The sequence below is a fragment of the Alligator sinensis genome, unplaced genomic scaffold (genome assembly GCF_000455745.1).
Source record: "Alligator sinensis unplaced genomic scaffold, ASM45574v1 scaffold118_1, whole genome shotgun sequence".
NCBI lineage: Eukaryota > Metazoa > Chordata > Crocodylia > Alligatoridae > Alligator > Alligator sinensis.
In genome coordinates, this window is record NW_005841850.1 from 1110494 (window position 1) to 1134448 (window position 23955).

Here is a 23955-nt window from a genome sequence, read left to right on the forward strand (position 1 = left end):
TACATACCAAAACATTTCAAAGCCATGTGCCTCTTTGTGGAGATGTTTTTTACTGCTACTTCAACGGCTGTGTCTGCATCAAAAATAAAATAGGTCTTTAAAAAAAAAACCTTTAAAAAAAAAAAAGAAAGAAAGAAAGAAAAAAGAAAACGGACTTTCCCCCAAACAACAAGCGATTAGCAAGAAATGCAGTTGACCGCCACCTTATCGAATGGTAGACAGCCACATTTCTCTGTTGGCATTTGGACCCTCTTTGGAAGCGTCCCGACATTCACGGCTGCTTCTCCGAATGGCAACGCACCCAATTGCACATTGAAAACATTTTAGTATCAACACTGTCTCCCTTCAGAGCTCCCCTCAATAACCCCAAGGAAACTTCAGTCAAAAGATACTGTCGCTGTTTTCCAAGGTCTGCGCATCTAACGGGAGCTTGGGAGGAAATGGCTCGTTTGGCAGACTATGGCTGGAGCGTCCCCGGCAGGTTTCAAAGCAGCTGATAGCCAAGAGTCCCCGGATTTGGAAACAGTCATATCATTAAAAATGCCTCTGCTGGCCTGGCAGTGCTATCCGAGTGGTCTGCTTTGGGAAGGGTTATGGAGAATCACATAAAATGCACACTTATGCGGCTCGTTTGGTACAGGGATGGAGAGAGCAGTAAGTCAGCGTGAGGGTATCCGATGTACTTAGCAGGACATATGTAGCTTACTGGCTAAGACAGATACACATATTCTGTGCGCGGAGACATACAGCCCATGAAAGCAGATACAGGGTGGAGATAAAAACATGCAGACCCTACATAAAATGAAAGCACGGGGAGGGCAACGACAACAACAGGGACAAAAAAAAAATCACACTGAAGAAATGAAACTTTGTCGTTGAGTTAAACAGCCCTCATTAAAGGGCTGTGTTAAAAAGCTCTCCGGCTGCACTAAATAACGTACGTCTGGGGACAGAGACATGCGTGCAGGCCCTCTGATAGACCGGGCCAGTCCGCAGCCGGCAGAAATCAGTGCAGCTCCACAGCCGCAAGGTAAAATACACCCACTTCCGCCGGCTGCAATGCCGGGAGTCGCACACCGATGTCTCTGCAGAGCGTGGAGGCTGTCCCTAGAGTCCCTTCCGCTGCTGGGGGATGTGAACCACAACCCTCTGGGATACAAAAGTGGTAAGCGTGTGATCGTCCTAGGCAGGGCTTGGAAAGCTGCATGCCTCAAAGAGGCTAATATATTAAAACGTATCAAAAGATGTAGTTTAAAATGAGCTTTGGGAGGGAGTAATCATATTGTGCTCTTGAGAGGAAGATTCGGTTTCCAAGCCTGGGTTAAATGCCTCAAAAGTTCAAAGGCCACTTTTTAGTCCAAATGTTTCCTGCCATGCCTGTGGACTTGCTGCCCAAGCTCTTTTTTGCACCGAATCTATGCAGAGATCTTATTATCTAAAATGCTTTTTATAGAGAAAATCAATTATGCTGAATCCTTGTCTCCCTGCTTCCCACTTCAGGGCTGGAATTGAGAGAGGCTGAGACGACGAAGGGAACAACGTCGCCTTAGTCAAAGGAAGAAAAGGGGCAGGGGGAGGGAATGGAGGGGGATCTTATTTTAACCATTTCTCATTCACACCGTATCACTGTGCCTAGCCCATTCCTTGGATACACATCGAAACCCAGGCGTCTACTCATCTGCGCGTCTTCTCACCCACCCGTTCTTCCTCTAGAGAAGCTGTACAACATCGGAGGAGTTGAATTATGCTGGGATGGGCAGGGATGAGGCTCATTGCTTGTCGATTTTAGCGAGACAAACACATTTTTTAAGTGAATAAATGTGCACAGCAACGCTTGGGACTTCATTGTCTAAGCTTGAGAGATGGACCCAAAATACAAGATTCACATAAGGGTTTAAAGACAGCTTCCCTTTCTGTCAGGCGCTCAGGTCTGGGGTCTGGGGCAAGTGGCTGTAACAATAAGGCGGTCACAAGTTCAATTTTGGAGCGCTCCTAAAACTCAGATCCAGGTGAGAGCCAATCGCTAATAAAAAAAAAAGGGTCTAATTAGCTCCATTTATCTCCAGCCCATTAATCATATTAGGAGATTGAGGCAGACTATGAGCTTCAATCAAGCCAACTTCTTTCATCAGATTACGAGATGGTTCCTGGAGATCAGGAGGAATCCAGAAAAGATTCCTCCTGTGGGACATGCACAAAAATCCCTCTCTGTGCTTTTTTGCTCGGGGCCTTTTCTATTCTGAAACTTTCAAAATTGCTATTTGACTGCATCTAGGGCTTTGCATAAGAAAATCAATCTTAATGTCTCAGTTCTAGTCACCCTATAATTGACTTAAAACATGCCCTTTTCCATTCTACAGTAAACCCCACATTCTTGCTGTTCTATACTAATTTCATGAGGTTTCTTGACCATAATGATGGCTGTGATAAAAACTTAGTCTAGGCAAAATGTTTTACTGAAGCTGGGCACAAGATGCGGGGCTTGTTCTGCAGTGTTTGAATACAGGATTTTAGCTCACGCCTGCTCTATTCCTGGTGAAGGACCCAGATTAAAAGAGAGAAACCGTCTTCTTTGGCTGTACGACCTGGGATGCAGAGTGAACGAATGCAAGGCACTGTGTATTTCCCAATGGGTAAGAAAGCACACGTGCCTACAAAGAAGCATCTTACAAATATGCAGCTAGGTAAGGGTTCCAAGGTTTGCAAGATCGTGAATATTTTTGTCAATATAAAGTGGATGTGGGTCAACCATATCATATTTAGGCCGAGATACACAATTTAATGGAGACGTTTTAGCAGATGAGCATACTGATGTGAACTTGAAGTGATATATTGCCAAATTCTACACCTATATGCTTCCATTGACTTTGGCAACATTTCCCTGGTAGGACTGCATCTGGTGGACTAACCGGCCCCTGGCAATGAATGGTAGCATCAAGTCTTCAACCATGAGTCAATGGAAGAAAGAAAATCAACCACGGAGAAATACTACTTGGGGGACTGTGGTTATATGGTCCATCTATATACGATGGACTATGATCTATATAGCATCTGGAAGCTTATGAAATGCGCGTGCCAAGGGCTTGCATATCAGTGGATTTGCTGGTCACAATCGTTTTTCAGGGGGGAAAAAATTCTTACATTGGCTGGCAATTTTTGCATGTCAAATTTGAGCTGAATACTTTTGTAGAGACTTCTCTCCTTGAGACAGACACCGCTCCATAAATCAAAGTGTCAGCAATACTTTTTATTTTTTTTAAAATGCCATGTAGAAGCCACGACACAAGCTCAGGAGCTGTATTTCCAATATAAATGTTGTGGTTGCTCAAAAATGAAACTGTAAACAAGAGAGGGCACTGACCACGAAAATTGCATGGGCTGATTTTTTTTTTTTTAGTCAGAGCTTAACAAAAATTGCAATGGCAAAAACATCTGTTTTGGTTTTTTGCATCTAGGCCAATTTACGCCTTTTTTTGGAATTAAATGTGCATCCGGGCTGACAGCTTATATACAACAGACTCCACTTAAGATAGACATGGGTTGTCTGGATAATTGGATAACAGGGACGAAAGCTGGTTTCCCAATCAAGTTGACTTGCTGTGTGACTAGAGCTATCATTCAAGTCATATAGAAAGTAGATTTTTTTGGTCCTTTTCCAGACCTGGTTCTTCTCCCATCCACTGTCCGACAGCCCTTGGCATCCAGCCTGACTCATAGATGGAAAAGACTCGTCCGGCCATCTAGCTCATCTCCCTGCCAGTGCATGATTGTGCCTCATGTTCCTAATGTGTCTGCCAGTTTGATGCTTTCTGATACAACCAGGAGCTACACCGCCTGCTGTTAACTAGCAAGTATCTAGAACTACTGACCAAATAATACAGTGCTGCTGCTGCATTTCAAAGAAGTGGGGTAGGTAAGAAACAAAGAATTCAATATCTACGGCATAAAATGGACCTCTGGATTGTGAGCATGTGTTTCATCTGTACTATTTTATTGTATCAATCCTGATTACTATATAAATCTACATGCCAGCTATGTCCTAACAGTTAAGGCATTAAAAGAATCTATTTATCTCATGCCATTAAGTGCATGTCAGAGACAATTGAGCACTTGGTAATGTCTCCCAGTTCTTTCTGCTGTCCATTTTTACTTCTGTCCACATATTGGTACTGAGCGCAAAGCGGCAGCGTGTAATTTTTTGACTCTGTGCGAGTTGCTTTTATTCTTTTGTGCTTGGTTCACGTCAGATTTGGGGGCGTTTCAGTAAACGTTTTTCAGATCACTTTTAAACTTTGCACCTGCAAAGAACTCACGGAGCGTCAACCAGCATTAAAGCCATCACGTCAAGTCCAAACAAGTCACTTCTAGGATAATTTGAGCTGGGGATGATGCATGATATCATTTGGGGTCCAGCGCAGAACTATAAATCCTGTATTTGGAATTGGTAATCATATAGAAAGCGATCGGGTGTGCAAGGAAACAAATTTATGGTGTTCCTCAGTGCAGACATCCTTGCCATCACTTAATCCAGCTGCTCGGGCAGAAGCGAATTCTAGCAAGCGAGAGCCATGCTAAAATATGCTGGGGTTTTTTTAAAGACAGTTAGTTCAGCCTAGGTCTGTTAAGATGTGGGCAGCTTCTTGGCACTTACAATAATGCTACTTACTACGAGCCAACAAGGACACTGCTTTTTCAGATCAGGGGCAATCAACCCTCCATTTATCTTTCTTCTACTTGCCAGCCAACATATAGATGCTAATGCTTTAATGCGATACACGGCTGTCTGGCAAATGGCTGGCTGCCAGTCTGTCTGAGAACAACCACCCCGTGTTAATGATGCTGGACGATACCCTGAGCAAATGGGGTCTTCCACGTGTCGACGGCGTGGGATACAATACTACGCAAAGCCACTGAGGACTGGCAAGGGGGATAAGTTCAAGAGTTGAAAAGGACTGGGAACAGAGAGGTCTCAGGAACCTGTTTTGCTCATCTGCATCAAGGCCAATTTGACAGGGTTGGAGCTCAGAGTCCCCTTTCCCGAGAAGAAAATCTATTACTGATTAGAGAAAATCCTGTAATAAGCACACAAAAAAACGTAGAGAACATAACAATAATGGGGTAGAGAGGTCACGCCTATAATAAATCACAGGAAAGCTGGGTAATGCCCACATTGCCCATTCCTGAGCTATGATGTGCTTATGAGTGGCACATATTTTCCTCTGTAGAAAACTGATCTGCACGAAGATTTAAGGGGATTTGTATGCACGCTTGCACTGCAATGCCGGCCACTTTTAAAAGTGCCCGGCGCCGCAGCGTATGCAGTTGTATAAGCCGCAAAATGCATGTCAACGCTGAGAAAATGGCAGTGGCGTGCTTTGGCACTAAAACGCATCATTTTCTGTGCGCGGACACTCATTTTGCCACTTACACAACTGCATGCGCTGCAGTGCAGCGTGCGTCAGCTTGATTAATCGCATCTGCTCTGACGCGCCGGCTCTCTGGTGCGTTGTGGCGTGAACATGTATGTGTGTAAATGCCCTATGCGGCTGGGGCGGGGAGAGGAAAGAAGGGAAAAGTCTCTCAGGATGACCGTCAGCTCACTGAAAGCTTCCCTCTGAACATGGCTCACCTTTGCTTTCGGCCTTATAGCACTTCTGCATTCTACACCTTGTGGGTCTACATTTCATCTTAGTTGCATCCATGTAACCCCACCAGAGCTGCCCCCGCCCCAGAAATCAAGAGGGTTGCATTGATGCAACTGAGAGGACGACAGAGCCCCACATCACTTGCTTATTGTCTGATTTACCATGTGCAACCATCACAGTCCTTGGGAGCGCTTACGGTAATTTAAGTAACATGCATCAGCTTCTCCAGCACCAGGCTCCAGGGAAATTACCCTTAACCATGGAGCAGTCCTGCACGCAGAGGTTCTCGTAAATGAGAAGATTATATTTTTGACCCTTTCGAATCAGAGCTCTTGCACTTCCCGTGCTTGTAAGCCAGATCCTAGCTCTGAATTAAGCAGGACAGAGTGCAAGACAAGGAGGTGTGTGCAAAGATGGCTTTCATTTCACTTCTGGAGTCCCTTGACCCTCCTGCAGCTTGATGACGGCTGTAGATATATCGTCAGGTTGTAAGAGCCCCGCGTAGCTAAGGGCAAAGGGCAGAGGCCTTCCAACAAGGCTTCCCTTATTGCTAGTCATTTCTCTTTTTCCCTGCTGTGCTGGTAGCAGGGGGCTGAATGGTGTTTGAGCTACAACGTTGCCTTTACAGTGCTTGGAAGAGCCTCCTCAAATTAGGATAGCTCCTCCCTAGGCCACTCAAGCCAGTTTTAGAGCCAAGTTGCTACACTGGATGCATGGTGCAAAAGCAGTCACAGAAGAAAACCTGGCCCCCTATTCTCAAGGGTCACTAAGACCTGTATAAGACCTAGCTGAGGGCCAGGAACCGGTCTGCACCAACTGCAGTGTCATTAGCCACCTCCACCTAACCTCTTTAGATTGCCTGGGCTTTTACAGCAGCCGTTGTCCTACAACGGGCTGGGAGAAAGCTGTCTGGTGCACAAGCCGGGAAGAGGTTGCTCCTCTGAACTTCCAGTGGCTGGTGTCAATGAGCAATTCAACATATCAAGCATCTGTCTGCTCAGAGCACTTGGTAGATCGGCTGATTAAAGTGCATAGCTACCCTTTCGAGTGCTGCTATCCTTGTCCTTCAGATGAGAGAACCGAGTCAAAATGACTTGCCCGGGAGAGCAAGCAAGTGAGAATAAATACCAGTGCTGGAACGGAAGGCTAGGTCTGGTGCTCTGACTGTACCTTTCTGTCAACTATCAACTCATTTGATCCCATCTTCACTCAACAGTAGCAGATAAGTGAGGCAAGGATGGAAACGGTTCAGGAATTTCAGATGTGGGATAGAAAGGTTGTTTCTGAACCAACCCAGCAACCACGTGATTTATTTGAGCCAACATGACGGAGGTCAAGGCCTGATTTCCCACTCCCAGCATCGTCTTCCTCAAGACAGCAGGAGCTGGCGGCACCATGGTGGCAAAGCTCGGATGGATCGTCTCGTGCTCCTCAGCAGTGACTGATGGGGCTCAAGTTCAGTCCTCTAAAGTTGGACTAATGATCAAAGGGGACTAAAGAGAGGTCGGTGTAATGAAAAACCCTCAGGAGTACCCCAGGGACAGAGCTGAAAACAAGAGAGGTTCCAGTCTACAAGGCCCTTATAGGATGTCAATATGCTACGATGTTAGGTCATTACCGGCGTAGCTCATTCTCATTTCCCAGGCATCCTGCCAACACAGTGACAAGTGAATTGGCAGCTGATGTTAGAAGCTACCACTGGTATTAGCTGCCGGTCTCAACACAAATGGGGCACGGACCAAAGATGGATGCAGCTTTTCTACTAGAGGGTATTTTTAGAACAGTTGAAAAGCACGAAGAAAATAAAAACATCATAAACTCAGAGCGTTAACGTTGCATAACGTAGCCTATGTCCGGGCCCCCTAGGAGCAGCATAATCTCGGAAGTGCCATTCCACTTATGTAAAGAGACGGTGTGATTTATCAATATAATGGACAGTGATGAAGATGGATTAATTTGGATTACAGAACCAGCACTTTACAGCGGCTTTATGCAGAACACATAATTACACACACAAATCCTAATTGAGACATTGTTTTGATTGTGGAATGAATGAGCAGCAGCGTGCAGGAAGCATCTGATGCTCAGGGGGGCTCATCGCCACAGGACGAGACCACAGCAGGATGGGGTTGCCTTTAAAGGCACCTTGAGGACTGGCCCTATTCTGTCCCTTCGTCACGTTCCCTCTCTAAAGGACAACGCCCCTGTTTGAGAAGCCCCTCGCCAACACCACCGCAGAAAAGAGGGAAGCAAAATTGTAACGAGTTAAAAAAAAACATAAAAAATCACCATTGTATGTGATCTCTGATCACACCTCTTCTTTGTACCTGTTCCTGATCCCACTATGTCCCTGCTGGGCGACTCGGACATGGCATCAGCCAGACGCTCTCGAAGACCCTCCTCGGTGTGCTCGATGGAAGACATGTGACGGAGACCGAAGCTCTCCGGCCAGCTCCCGCAGACTTCCAGCAGGGTCACGCTCCGATCAAAGGCACCTTGAACGAGAAACGGGAGACACGCATTGGCGAGGGTAGGCACCAACGCTGAAGCTCTGCACCGCGACTCGTCCGCACGGCGATAATCTACGAGAGAGGAAGCGCCATTTTGGTCAGGCGCTCACCATGTACCTGGAAGCTGGGGGTTGGCCCATTCATTGAAATCACGATGGTAAAATATGCATCGACAATAAAATCTTGGGCCATTTAAAAGCAAAACTTTAACTGTCAAGTTACATTTGGTAGTCAGCAGAACTACACGAGGGAAAATCCTGCTTCAGATGAAACAGATTCACATCCCCATTTATTTTTTTTAAAAAATGGTATCTATGTCACTAAGAGTATAACCAATTTTTAAGAACAATCTGTATTTTCTTCCCCTGCGCAGTAGATGAACTACGGTCTTTCCTAGCGAACCCAGCTCATCTTTGCTAAAAGCCACAATTTTCAATCCATTTTACTTTCATGCGTCAGCTCAATGCCAATATATTTGGGCCACCAACAACTATTTTGGAGTGGAAAGGGCAATGTTAATTTGGTTTTGGAAAATATCTCCCGGTTGGAATTTAAAAAAAAATTAAATAAAAAACAGGGGGTGGAGGAGGGACTTCTCTCCTTGGTCTACGGATCTGTGCGATTTTTTTGTGTTTCTACAAAAATGACATTTTAGGCCAAATTAAGCTTAGCAGGGCCCCTTTAATCAGTGATGCAATACGGAAGATATTGGCTGCTCGGATGGAGTTAAAGTATCTGGAAGAGACGCTTAAAATAATTCCTTAACTTGCTGTTGTTTCCTAAATCAAAATAGTACAGGATGTTCTCCTAAATGCAAAGATTAGATTCTGAATCCACGATCACTTCAAAGTACAAATTAAAATTATTCAACTTTATTATACAGCAAGTCTGCTGTGAAGGCCTACTTTAAATCATTCCCACTTGGAACAAGATTACAGTTATGCTTTGTTGCTTCAAGCACATACCATTTACTCAACTATTAGGTAACTGAATATGCAGCATTTATTGTGCCTGGTTTCTGCCAGCCTACAGAGAGGAAAAAATGCAAATGCCAATGTTTCTCAAAGTTAAAAGTACATGAAACACGTCCTTGTTATCAGGCCTTTGGTTCTCCCCTTTGATCAGCCGTCAGAAACTATCTACACTTGTACGCTGTGACTGTACAGCTTCACAGCACACTCTCTGCCAATGACAGGTGGTAATAGAAAGGGTGAGAGACCAAGGCCTGCGGCAGGCGTCCCTTCCTCTGATAACGTCCAAAGTACTGGGTGATAACCGTTAGTAAACACTCGGGCAGCCAGTTAATCCATACATCAGCAAAGAGGGGCAGATAATTTTGAACTCTAATGGCACGGACAAAAGCACAGGGGCTGGCATGCAGGGATTTATATGGGCTGCAACGGGGACTTCCGGCTCCTGAATTTCATCAGCGTGCGCAAACTTTGATTTATCTCTTTGCCTGGCTGCGGAGCAGATTCCTGGCACTAGACAACCATCAGCACTAAAAAAGACCTCTGCGGCCCGGGTCTGGGGCTGGTGTGTGACCCGTGCACTTGAACTCTGGCCACGTCCCAGGCTGAGCCCATAGGAGGGATGACCGAAGAGTTCAGCTTATTAATGGACCTTTCAGTGTATAGGGCTTTTTCCGTCTTCAAGCTTGTCAGAAAAAACCCCCAAGTAAAGCCCGTCTGAGAACATGCAGTGAGGCTGGGGAAGTCGGTATTTAAATCGGTGTGATGTTTCCATGTTGTCAGCGCCCCCACCTTTTGCGTGTGCGCTTAATCTTCTTTTATCAGAAGAGTGGGGCTGGACTTCATGATCTGTAAGGTCCCTTCCAGCCCCAAACAACTATGAAACGATGAAAAATTGCTATGTTTCTCACTGGGGCCAAATCCAGAGCCGCCCCGCTCACCTGCTCCTCGTCAGGCACTGTTGCGCGGCCCATGGAAGGACCCAGCTAGCTCTCACGGGAGTTTTATTACCGAATGCAAACAACGACGAGGCGCAGGGAGGACTTTTGGAAGCTCCTTCAGGTCTTCCCTGTTGTGCTAGAGAGATCTAGCCTTTATTTGGCGTCAGCTCCAGCTCTGAAAGCAAGAAACGAAACAATTTCTGCCCTTCTGAGCAGACATGTGAATAATAAGGCCAATGGCTTTTAAAGCGCTGCCAAGATGACTGCATACATGTACAAGCAGCAACTCCAAAGAGCGCTGGGCTCCAGTTCCAGAGATGCTTGAGTGAGAGCAAAGGAGACAAGTGGAGCATTACCTCTGCAATCAGGCCCCGAGAGCTGCCAAAAGTTTTTAGCAGCAACGTGTGAGGTGCAAGTGTTAATGTAAATACAGGTTACAGGGATTAACTGCACAGAAAGCTTTCTTGTAAAATAAACTCAAAAAGCTCAGGGAGCTCTCTGCCTTTATCTTTTCCTCCCTTTTCACTCCTTTTCCATACTACATGTGCAGGGAGGGCAATGTGTTTCGTCAGGTTGAGTCACCCAGCCAGCCCTCTGAATAACACCTGGAGGAGAACAAAAAAAGGAGCTTTATGTCTGGTACTGGGCTCCATAAATGGATTCGGACTTTATTATAACGCTGGCTTATTAAACCGGATGCACACAAGGAGCAGCACACAGATGAACTGCAAAAGAGCTAAGGAGGCGAGACGTTGGGCGGGAGCGTGAAATGGAGCCTAATCTCAAACATCTGGGTCCTTTGGTACTGTGAGGCCCAAATCACCGCTTTTGGCCAGCGTCGAGGTAGAAAGCTAATCCTGAATTCCTTCAGGGACAGCAAGCCTAGTTGCCATGTGCCTTTTGATCTCTCTGGCCACTGCCTCAGAAATCAAAGTCAGTCCTGGATATTTTTAAGCTTTTGGACAACGGTTTTGAGAAGCCTGTGAGCTCACGGATGGACGCGTTGTTTCCGAGGAGCCTTGAGACGCTTTGCCTTTTGTGCCCCGTGCTCGAGCAAGCTAAGGGTATCATATTTTAACTAAGAGTGGCTAATCCAATCCCTGCTATTTATGAAATCGATAATCTCATTTTGCTATTTGCTCCACCCTCTCTTCGTCAAAAAAGTTCTGGCATTTCAGCGGGCAGCTTATCAAAAGTCTCATCACTGAGCAGGGCATGGCTTACGAATATGATTTAAGACATTATTCTGCTCTCAAAATCCAGTGCAGCCAGACGTTAAAGGCAATACCAATAAGGTAAGAACAAACATGGTGCTGATTAAAGGGATTACAAAATGTTTGACGAAATGCAGACTCTGAAGGGCGTGTTTACTGACAAACTGCTGAAACCTTCCTGACAGCCACAAAAATAAGAGCATGATGTGTGAAATCAAGCCTTTTCTGCTATGCTTCATCCAGTGCTATCATTTCTTTGGCGGTGCACCAGGCTCCAACGCAGCACAAGAAATTAATCTGGGACCAGCAAAGCAAGGTACTCATTCAGCATCCCAAAATGACGGGTAACACCTTGGTTTCGCGGAGGTCAATCTAAAAAGTTCCTGCGACTTCAAATGGGTCCAGCGTGTCGCCATATGGGTTGGCTTCTTTGAACTGAACAGAAGGTTTCTCTCTTTCCTTACATACTAGAGATTGGACCACTGTGACTCCCGCCATACACGGGTGAGACGTTCGCTGTCCAACTCATGGGGCCAAATCATCTGCAATAACACAAATGAATGATGACAAGCCACACTAAACCTGAAGAAGCAGAGCTGGATCTTAAGTTTGCACCGGGGGTGCAAATGCCTTGCTCTGTCGTTGCAGTACGTTTATCCTGCCCCAGAACGGCATGGGGTAATTCTGCTCCGTGATACAGCCGTGCAACACCCTCCGATTTTAACAGGAGTCTACAAGCAGAGTTTGCTATTATACACCTCATTTTCTTCACCCGCTAGCCATGCATTTTAATAACTCTACTGATGTCCTTACAGCTGCACCCTTGCAAGTAAGAGCAGAATCAGGACCCGTGTCTTTCACTTAATTCCTCAAATGTGCCGGTGGGTCGGTTTCTGTTATTATTCATCCCAAAACGCCTGGCTTATAACATTGCAATGGTTTCAGAGATTCAGTATAGAAGGAAATCAATTTAAGTTCCACAGTGGGGGAAAAAAAATCCCAAGGCCTTGGAAACCTCCTTTATTTTCACAGTTAATGACACCAACCAAAGACCAAGAAAACCGTATCAGCTCATTTTCTTCCCTGAAAAAAGAATTAGTAGTAAAACACATTTAAAAATATTTTAATACTTCTAGTATGTTATTTTTCCAAGTCAAAATAGCTAAGCTGAATCTTTCACCCTGATTCTTTCATTCAAAAGCCAGGGGAAATTTTTGTGTGCGCGTGTGTGTGAAACCTCTGGCCAGCTTTGGTTAAAATATGAAATCAAGTAGCTCCATTTCCTGCCTTCCAAGGCACCGTAAATCAAAACAGAATCTGCGCTCCAAAAACACAGTTACGGGTCTATTAAATGGTTTGACAGTTTTGAGCCTCACCTTCCCCACTGCAGCATCAGCACGAGGAAAATAACAGGGTAAATAGAAAAGGGAAAGGGCCTGCGAATTTTAACCAATAAAAGATGCGTCCCCAAAAGAGACATCGACTTGACTCCCAGTCCTCCCGTTGGCTGGAGAAGGCCAAGTCTGGAAGTGCGATCGAGAGAGTCCCCGGGGGAAAGGAAATGCTTCCTGTCACGGCGCAGTTACCTTCTCTGGCTAATTAAGTGACTTGGATGGACTTTGAAGAGAGTCCCAGCCCATTCTGGACCGCAAATATTGGTAGCCGCAACACGAGCATCGAGAAGTTGGCTGTAAAGCTACGAGACGGGTTCCCATGGGTGCGGGTGGAACGTCCCTGCCCCAGGTAATGAGTAGAATTATAGCATATCGCATTTAAAAGTTAATGCTTGAACTTTCCTACGGCGTTGCCAATTCACTTTCATGCCATAACTTTGTTAATCTAGGGGGACTGCAACAAAGCAGTAGCCTTTAATACTTACTTGAAGAGGGATCTGTGCAAATTCCCTTTTTAAGCACAGAGGAAATGGACTCTTCCCCGACCTGCCACATATTTAACGTCTACACCCATGGTCACGCTCAGCAGCATGCTGCCTTTTTTCTCTCCGGTCCCTAGCTCGCAGATTCCTTTCTAGTTCACGCGAGGCATGTGCACTTCAGCTCGCTGCGACACACGTCACCCACAATTCACCCTCTCTCTCTCTTTTTAATAAATCAAGGGTAAAGTGTCGGCGATTGGCTTTGGAAGTGGTCGCCGAGACCACATTTGAGAGTAAGGCCATTTTCCTGTCATCTTTCCCTCCCATGGAGTTTCTTTTTCCAAAATGGCTCGCGGTTTTGCTATAAACAGGACATTACTCACCGGTCCTGCATCCTGCTCGTTCATTTAATTAATGTGTATTTTGCTGTCTGCGTGCTTAGCCTACAAGGTGATGAGACCTCTCGCATTCTGCTGAAACCCTGGAGAGCCGAGGCTGAGAGCGTCCCTTATTAGCAGCCCATTTTGTTACAGGTGCAAATGCTATTTCCTTTATGCAAATGATATTTCCTTTATGCAAATGATATTTCCCTTTATGCATAGAGAAAAACAGCGCCCGTGTCGGACGGAGAGTAAAATATAGGCCTGTGGTGGCACCGAAGGGCCTAAATACAGCGAAGCCACAAGTGTTTTCACTGCTGACAAATGGGTGCAGCTGGCTGGGTGAAGGAAGCACAGAAAAGGATTTTGTGCTGCTGTTCATGGGAGACCACTCATTACCCTGCCCAGGGCCTTCCCCTTCCCATCCCTCATCCATGGAGGTACCATCTCAGGGCAACGGACGCTACAGGGCCAAAGCCACAGCACTTGCTGTGTTTGAACCTGAGCATCCGCAGAGCTTACGTCTCAGCTGGCTCCTCCAAAGCGTCCCTCCATAAAGCCACTGGCTAGAGTTTTGCAAAGTAGTCAGTGAGGAAGCGTGTTGCAAGTCATCAGGCACACTGGCCGAAGAAACCATCAGCTACTATGGAGGCGGTTCAGGTTTTAAACTGCGGATCAGCGACTATGGCAATGGCTCGGGTTTTAACGTGGGAGCGGGACAGCAATTTTCAGAGCCGAGGCAGTGAGATATTTTCATAAATGCATAAATCTTTCCAAGGAGAAAAACACACAGAGAGGAAAGAATGTAAACAGTATGGTAAACTGCAGAACGAAACGTCTGCTGTTTGTTAATTTTCCTCCTGATTACCCGGCTTCTCTGCAGCACCAATGTTGCAATCTTGCCGTTTTTTTAAGGCCCCCCCCCCTATTCATTTAAAAAAAATAGTTTCCTGCACGTTGTATGAATAAGCAAAACTTACGGTTCTAAATCCAGGAGGAACTTTGAAGTATGAAACCCGTCGTCTATGAGAACTATGTTTTCATTAATCAAAGTAGATGTTTCTAAAGCCATCAGCTTTATCATGACTGGATTTCATATGTGAAACCCAATATACACACAGACATACATGGCTTGTCCTTTTGGATTAGTTTTGACCTTTTACTCTCCTTTCTAAAGGATCTGCATTTCCTCAGAGCAAGGCTGTCCTGCTTTACCACAGGATCAGCCAAAGGAGTCTTGACAAAGTACATTTTCAACTTCCAGCTTGTCCTGTCTGAGTGCGAGTCTGGCGTAAGGTCAAAATATAAATGCTTTAATGTATTTAATGTATTTATTAAGAGCTGCCTTTGCCTTGAGCGCCCGCTGCAACTTTGTCACTTGCCATCAAAATGACAGTTTTGGTGGTAATACCCCTCGCTGCTGAAAGACAGATCTAGGTCGCTTTGGACGCGTCTACACGTGCACTTTAATGTGCATTAGCCTATTTAATGTGCATTAAACCGTCGCACAAAAACCCCATGCTCTTTTGCTAATGTGCATTAAAATAGACTAACAGGCCTTTCTCTAGTACCCCACCATGGAAGTGCTACATTTAATGTGCATTACCAAAAGCGCATCAATGAATGTGTAGACGTGCCCTCTGTGGAAACTGTGCACTGGTGAAGGCTGACACTAATAAAATGTGCCAACTAAACTATTATTATGGCAATCCAAGGGATTTCTTTATGGGATGCCCAAGCTCCTTCCACTCCTACTTTGGAAATGTGAGGTAACAGGGAGTGAGGGAGAAAAGGGGTCTTACCACCTTGAGGGAAGATGTGGTATAAGAGAACTACGCGAAACATCCCAAACTCTACATTCAATAAACCCCCTTGGATGGACGCTCTCAATGGGGACTGAACTTTACACTTTTCAAGTACCAAAACTATAGGCCTCTCCCACCTTGCCTATCCGAGTAACTCCACTAGCTGGCAGCAAGAGTAGGTTGTTATTCTCTCTATGAACCGGCAGCTAGAGGTGGATGATAAGCGCTTATCCAGCATGTTATATGAAGAAGCCTGTGCTAATGTACACAAGCCCACTTTCCCTCATCAGGAGGATTTCAATCCTTCGTTAAGTTTTGATTAAAGGTTAGAGGCAGTGATCCAAGTAATTGAACATAGCTAAAGACATGAGAAAGAAGATGAGATAGAAATCCTTGGCTGGTATAAATCACCACGGCTCCCCTGAAGTTAACAGAGCTACGTTAATTTATATCAGCTGAGGATCCATCCCAGAGCATTTCCTTGGCTTTTTTAATGAGTTCTTGGATCCCCCAGCCTGTGAGTCCTTGTTTGTGTATTATTTGGACAATTAGATGTCCAGGTTAGATTAAAAAAAGAAGCGATTGCTCACATAACCTCAAATCCCTTAACGCAATCTGAAGGACACAGTAACATTCAGAAATAAAATAAGTACATAACATTTGATATACCTTATAAAACAAACCAAAAGTGATCAGAATCATACTTTAATTATAAATTATTATTGGTCTTAGAAAAATCTCCCATAGCTTCATAATGACATTGAGTACCAGGAGAGATTCTTTTTCCAAAGGACCAAAAAAACCACAGTTGCAAGTTCATCACCACTATTTCAGTAATCAAATTCTTGTATATTTTAATGCCCTATGGCCTCACAAGATCAAAGCAGATGGAGAAGGTCAAACATGCTGCCGCCTTTGCAAGACAAAACTATAGACTTTTGTCCTTTGAATTAGTTTGGTCTTAAGAGCTGGATGTTTTAAAGTGCTGGGTTATCATTGCTGGTGACTGTCAAGACATTTGGAGACTCGGTGCACGCTGGCATGCAGAAGATCTGATGCTTCCTCAAAAACTCATGTGATGCTCTCTGGATCCCCCTGAAAAAACTATATATATCTCTATAGATATAGATAGATTCCCAAATTTAACCAGTTGACAAAAGGTATAGGTTTTCGATTGAGTTAATTTAAGAACAAAAGTTGACACTTTTAAAGCTGACTAGGGGATTTAGACACAGCTCACTCCATGAAGAGCTCAAAGATTTTATTTTGCCTTATTCCTAAAGTGAGCAGGACTCATTCTTATAATTGTATGCGGTCCACATCTAAACACCCTTGGCAAGCAGCTCTACTGGCTTCAGGGGGACAACTCTCTTGAGGTGTTCCCCGGATTAAGTCCCTCCTTTATAGCTATGTCTGCTCTTACTATGAGATAATACTGCTGGTTTCTATTGTATTTACATGCTAATTTATTTTTTAATTAATTCAAAAAGGGCCAGGAGGCATATGTTATATTCCTGTCATTGCTGCACAGTGTAAAGAGATGTCAGTGCTATCGGAGGAGCTGAATAATAAATTGCTGTACCTCCCTTAAGAAAACACCAGGCTTTATCACGCTCGTTATCAACCCTAGAGCATATGCAAGTGCGTATACGTATGTACAAAGGATGCATACTGGATTAGAACGGGATCATATTTGCCCACAAGTAAGGAGCAATCTGACAGCTCATCAGGGTTTTTTGGGATAACTGAGATCTTATATTACACTTTGAGACACAAGTGTGGATTTGTCATATTGCTTGAGAATTAGTGGAAACTGTGCGAGCCAAGGAATTTAATTTTGATTGCAATTTGTCTGAATTTAAGAAACATCTTAGTGTTGAAAAAACATTGGAACAGTGCTATATAGTAATATAGCACTCAGCTGTAACAAGATCCTCATTCTTGCTCAACAGAAAGATGGAAAGTAATGTACACAGGAGTTGGAAAAATTTGGAGTTTAAAATTCTGAAAGGCGGATTCCAGCCATTGCCATCTCATGGGGAGGAAGAAGCACAGCCCTATCTTTGCCGCGAGTCAAGTCCCTTTACCGTTCTCTGCATTTCTCCATCCTGGTGCCCAAATGCAAGCATCAGAAAAATGGGAGTTTCTTTTTCATTGAGACACGATTTTACGGAAGCCCTTTGCAACGCCACTAGTTTTGTATAGAGTAAAACAGGTCACTGCCGAAAAGTGCCCAGACGTTACAATGACATTTCCGCTGATGATAAATGCGTATTTCATTTAGTGACGGGGCTCAGGTCCTACACCAGTTCAGCACCAGAATGGTAAGGATCTTCTAGGACGAAGTCCTGAATTCTCTGAGCAGCGCTGGCACGTGGTGTACGGCGCCCGATAACTCTCATAACTGACCATACTGTTTGTCGACAGTTTTGGGGGTGATGAATGTTTAAAGGAAACTTTTTGGAAGAAACAAGCTAGCACAAGGGAATAGAGCCTTCCTTGATAGCTACGGAGCCATATTCATCCTTGGTGTAGTCCTACGAGAGTCGAGCTGTACTGGATACTAATAACTTGTCTTCCATAAAGGAAAGGACATAACCCTTCCAGTTAAGAGACTGACATCAATAGAGATGCATCCGGGATGAATTTAGCATATTGTGCTAAGCTAAAACATTACCTAGGCTCGTGAAACGTGTTCCAATGATATGTTAGAAAAGGAGAATTAGACTACTGCAGTTTGGGAACTTCTGAAAGAGTTTTTTTCTGGAAAATTAGGTGGAGTTTTTATATTTGCTGTCCATTGATAAAGATGCTCCACAGCAAAGATGTTTGCAGATTAGCATTGCTGCAAGCACTGGGAAAGAAACCATAGACCCAGACATCCAACCAAGAAAAATATGAACTTTTGGATGATTTGAGCAGTTTGCAATTAAACTGAACTTTTTTGCTTATAAAAATAAAAATTCCTCGAGTGGGTGATGTCACCTTTTCCAGATGAAACCATTCACTACCTGACTGACATAAACAGAAACCAAAATATTTTCCTAAGGTGCATCAGCAATCCCACTCAGGGCCTCAAACGTGTAATTTATTTGGCCTTACCTCACGATGAGATAACATACACTTCAGCTCCGAGCTACTAGCTAATAAACGCTTGTACACAGGATAAATAAATGGAGCTTGCAAATACCATGCATTTAGTGTGTGCTTGAATGGAGGAGTGGGCGAGGTGACAGGAGGATTTTTCCAACTATTTGAGTTGGTCTAAGAAACGATATCAGATTTCTCCAAAGAACCTTGTCTGCCCGTGTCCTTAGACCAACGCGGCTACAACCTGCACCCCTGCAACTCTAAGGATGAGCTCCATTTCCTTCCTAGCTCTAGACCAGAGCATCCACCACCACTTTAAGGGCTTGACACTCAGAAAGCAGCTGCTACTCAAGAACGCTAATTATAAGAAGTCATCAGCACGGCTCCTTCTCCCCTTGCAATGTATGCTATTGTAGTTATACTGAACTCATACAGTGATTTTCAGGAATAAATGTAAAGTATTATGAGCCGCTACCATTTAAATCTTTACAAACAGGGCATGTTTCCCTGCCAGTGTCCGGAGTACTTAGGTGTTTTCATTTCCCTACCAAAAACTAGCTTATTTTTAGGCACTTCCAGCCAGCATGCCCGTGTCAGTACTGTAATTCCTTACCAGAAGCATATGCTGGAAAATAGCCTTTCCTAAGGGAACAGCGGAGAGGCAGTGACCTTCTTCTGACACATTCTGCAGCAAGCCTTATGCGGCGATGTACAGTTCTGGTAGGATTGCATCTCGCAATCTGTGCGCGGCCGCTTATAATAATTTCCATATATGCATTTAAACTATTTCACAAACATTTTGAGAGCTAAATTCCGCTATTAAACTGGAGTAACGATAACGCTTTAGTTCAAGTGGAGTCAATGATGCCTATGGGGTAGGGTAGTATATCCAATATCAATACCAATATTGGAAATTAGTTTATTAAACAACAATGCATCTGTGAGGAACAAGGCATCCCTTTCATAGGTAGGAAATACAACTACAGGGCCAAATCTTCAGCTGCCGCAAAGGGATAATTAGAACTGAAGTCAAGAGAGCTTGATTGCTTACGCCCACTATGGATCTGGCCCAAAGAGGCTGAAGTGATCTGCTGCTGGTTAAGCCATAATGCAGTGACGGGGCCAGGATTACAGTCCAGATCTTCAGATTCCTTCCCTTGTGCTCTCATAATAACGAAAGCCTTAGGCTGAATACAGCCTACTGATGAAAAAAGCTGTTCTTCCTCAGACTACGCAAGAACACGCGACTGGAAGGGGTCTTCTGGGTCACGCGGGCTAGTCCCCTTCAGGCACCTTGCATAAAGCCTTTCCATAAACGACCAAACTCTATAAAGACAGAACTCAATGTGCTTGCGTTTCAAGGGCCTCACTAGCGGGGGGGAAATGGCCATAGAGTGGTTTCATAGGAAAAGATGAGATGTTATTTTTTATTAAAAAACAAAACACAGCCCTCTCCCAGCCCCTCCTCCCCTTCTCCTTTGAGTTTTCCAGGTCAGGAAAAATAAATACTGTTGGCCAGATCCTGAAGACATGGAGGTATTTGCTGAGTTATCTCAGCTGAGGATCTGGAAGCTAATCTTGGCTCCATCCTGCAAAGTGCTGGGCTCTCTGGCTCCACGCCAGCAACGAATCCAAACATGCGCTTAATTTTAAGCATGTGTGTCGCAGCACTGACTTCAATGGCAGCACACACATGCTTAAAGTTAAGCATGTGCTTAAGTGCTTTGCTGGGCTGGGGCCAGAGCGAGCGCGCAGTGCGTTGCAGTGTGTCAAGCTCCTCTTTCCCACCAAACCCTTGTCCAACGGGTATTTCATTCCAACCATGTATGGTATAGAAAGCACGAGCAAGACAGACCCAGCTGGTCTTGAGCCAGCCGACCAGTCTTCACTGTCTGAAGTTTCCCTCTGAATGTATTCAAGAGGTTTTGCCCTTGTCACTTATATTATTCATCAGACATCTGGTGGCTGTATAAGGCAGAGTGGCATCGCAAGGTGAGATGATTGAGTGAAAAAATTATTGCAGCTGGCATGTCCTGGCCTAAGGCTTTCAGTCATTTAACTCATCTCACTCTCATCCTCAGAAAAGACTGCACTCAAAGGGCAGCAGATTTACCCTTTTACATGCCTCGTGTTTGCACTTGGTAATTTGGGATAACAACTCTAAATGCAAACAGGGGTTGGGCAAAAATGGTCCGTTCTTTGAGGTTAAAAAGAAACGCTTCATAGAATGAATGAGAATTAAAGAAATATGCAGAGGTCATAGTGCCACTTAAACAATTATCTCCTTCGTTTGCCTAGCTAAAGGGACAGGGAAAGACTAATAAAGTGCATTTCTAGCATTTATTTGTTCAGGTACATATTCAAATTGCAATGCATTCTCCTATGATCATCCCCCTGGAATTCTGCTCTCTTATCTTCCCAGATCCTGGAATGAAAGTAAGGACAGTGAGCGCAGTATTTTTAATAAAAGGGAGGTGAATATTAGCTCACAGTTTACAATTAAATGGCCATGACTTCGCCCCAGATTCATTGCGAGCTGTGGTCATTTACCCGGAGAGCAAATCTGGCCTGCTTTGTTCATATATACACCTTACTGGAATTGTTTTGTGACAAATGGCAAGAGATGAGGTCTCACTTTAATGTATATATTTTTCTTTTTTAGTGATTCGCATGCCAGTGCCAAGCAAACTAAGGTGCAACTGGGCATGTCTACATGTGCATTTGCGCTGGCTTAAACTTACTGCGCAGTAAGCAGGAAAAGGCCGGCATCTACACGTGCAGGCATTAATGGTGTGTGTGGCTTCACTTGGGACTCAAGTTAGACTCGTTCGATGAGGTTTAGTTCAAGCAACTCCGCTGCCATTTTAAAGCACGGGGATGCAGATACAAGAGATGCAGGAGGATGCTGGCATGCGGCAATTGCCACGATTAATCGAGTCTGCTCCGACACATCGTAATTACTGCCTATCAGAGCAGCCTCCCAGCATGTCTACAGGCACCCCAGGTGACAGGATGTTCTGGGGTGCGGGGCTCTTGTTTCTGCCGTACCTGAACAACTCTGCAAAAAGGGATTCAACAATTATTGCGCCAGTGCAAAGGAGCAAGAAGGAGACTTGGTTTCCAATCCCTGCTCTAGAGACTGTTGAGGCATTTTATCCCAGGCAGGTTTAATATCAAATTTATGAACAGTCCCAGGAGCAAGGATGAGGGGGCATAGCCTCCTCCTCTGGCCACATCCCCTTTTGGAAGGGCCACCTCACATCCCTAACCCCAGGAGAGGTTTTCAGGCTGAAAATCCCAACATGGCACAGGTCTCCGTGCTGCTCAGAGCCTAAGCCCCAAGCCCTTTGCCTTCAGCAGTCCCTCTTTGGGCTCCTCCATTCACTGGCTGTTGTGAATCCCATTCTGAAGTGCCTAACTTTCCTGTGCATCAGAGAGAGATTAGACCCTTAACTCAGGGTTAGGGATTCCCATCGAGGAGCCAGTCACCTAATCATTAGACATTCAGGCACTTGGCATCACAACAGCTAAGTGCCTTTACGAAGCTAGCCCTAACTGAATGACAATAGATGTTTTCTAGGACAAAACGGGTTGCGGGCGATATGATTGCTGCCTACCGACGTCACGTGTAGAGGATGTTTTAGGATTCTTGAGAACCTGCTACTAATCATCAGGAATCAAAAGAAGAAATTCTAGTCCGTGCCAGTAAACTTCAGGTAAATCTTTATCCGGCTATGAGGAAGAGCTGTATTGACCATTAAACTCTATGTCCAACATATAAAAAACTTGGAATTTATTGTTCTTGATGGGAGGTATTACATGGCTGTCGAGAGATGACAAACACGTTTGACGGAGTTGGAAACTAGTACAGAGGAGATGTGCTCGTGCACCAAAAATCTGTCTTTTCAAAAATCATTGCTGACAGTTTTACAGTAGAATTAAACGGCTTTGAACTTACAGTAAGGGGGGGAAGGGGGGAGTTCATCACAAGTCCCTAGTAGATTTAGTGTTGAAAAGCGATCTCGGTGTCGGCACGGAAATATAAAGGAGGTGCAAGCAGAATAGAGACCTTTCTTTGGTTGTTCAGACAACTCCAGACTTCTAAATCAGAATATTAGTTCGTCTTAGAGGAGATTGGAGCCTGACAGCATTTTGGATTGCTTCGTTCTTGCTACTCGAGTGATGATCTGTTGAGCTGTTGAAGAAACCACGGTTGAAACTTTGTGCGTTGATGGAGTTACCATAAGCAGCGTTGTGTTCCAACACAAAGACATCTAACAAGTACACTTGGCACGAGGCACGGGCAGGGAAATCTTGTTTCTAAAAACATTATGATACCAAATCTGTAGTCCTGACCAAGTGGGTGTTGGATACTGCATAATGAAGCTTAGAGTATCAATTATTCTGTTATGGCTGCAAATAGCCTGTAAAAATAAGGAGGGGAAAAAAATCTCCTACAGGGGGCAAGCTAAGAGGTGGAAACTGTCCAAGGGGAATCTCTCGAAAACCTGGATAGCAGCAAAGAATGCGACAAGAAACTTGCCAAATGTTTTAGTGTTTTGCTGAAAGATCAATATGGAAAGAGAGTCTGTACTGGGATCCCTGGAACAAATACAGCACTTTCCTGGAACAGAGAGCTTTACTGTTTAAACACATAATAATCATTTCAGTCGTGAACTATGGAAGTATAAAAATATGCACTGGAAGTAAAGTAAGGTCTTTGCCAATTCCAGGTAAATTAGTCTCGTCAACTGCAGATTTACTTAAAATCAAGGCAAGAAGTCGAGACATTTCATGAGGCACAGAAGGTATCTGTACATAGATTAAGTGACGAGATGGAGACCAGTGCCTTAGTGAACCAAATGTTCTTGGCACAGAGTTTGTGTCAAGACATAGAGAATGACCTCAAAAGTCACTGGATACAGAAATGCTGCTATTGCTCAAATAGAGACATCTGACACTGTCAGATGAAGATGGAAGAAGTAAGTTGGTCGAACCAGACCAGTACCGCTTTGGATACCTTAACATGACAATGAGGTTAAAAATAGTCTCAGAAATGAAGAATAGATTCAAAAGGTGGATTACAGTATATTCAAGGTAGAAGGAAAGTGACAGTATAACCCTGTTATCTAGCAAGTCGCATTTATTGACACAGTTGTCGAGTTGAGGCAGAGTTTGGGAAAGTAGAGCTTAACACCGGTTTTATACTCTATTCAGTGACTTCTCTAAGGCGCTTAAAAATGCTGGCGGGTCAGCTGTGCCAGGAAAGAGCAGTCCAAAGAAGCATGGCTTTTGAGAGGTCTTTTTTAATATTAAAATTGGATCTGCTTTCTCCGAAAAGAATTGGGAATACTCTGACGCACACGTTTCACGAACCTCCAAAAAGCTGGAACACAAGATCCCGAAAGGGAAAGTATAGGAAGTGCTGTGGGAGAGGGTGAATTTAGCCACAGCTTGCAGCTTATTCCAAGCCTGCGAAAGACGCGTCCGTGTCCATAGCAAGCGCTTCCATTAGCACGTTCA

The 23955-nt window shown here is 44.5% G+C and overlaps 1 protein-coding gene across 2 annotated transcripts in view; it reads right to left on the reverse strand.

The window, feature by feature from the left end:
• Nucleotides 1–23955, reverse strand: part of BCAS3 (BCAS3, microtubule associated cell migration factor) — a 447594-nt gene that overhangs the window by 19204 nt on the left and 404435 nt on the right. Inside the window, exons 24-25 of one of the 2 annotated variants that reach the window (XM_025210099.1) lie at nt 7973–8140; nt 8–73 (exon numbers count right to left, since the gene is read on the reverse strand). In XM_025210099.1, coding sequence (XP_025065884.1) covers nt 8–73; nt 7973–8140 — 234 coding nt within the window. Of the gene's footprint in view, nt 1–7; nt 74–7934; nt 8141–23955 lie in introns of both variants that reach the window. The other variant, XM_025210105.1, reaches the window with a different exon arrangement.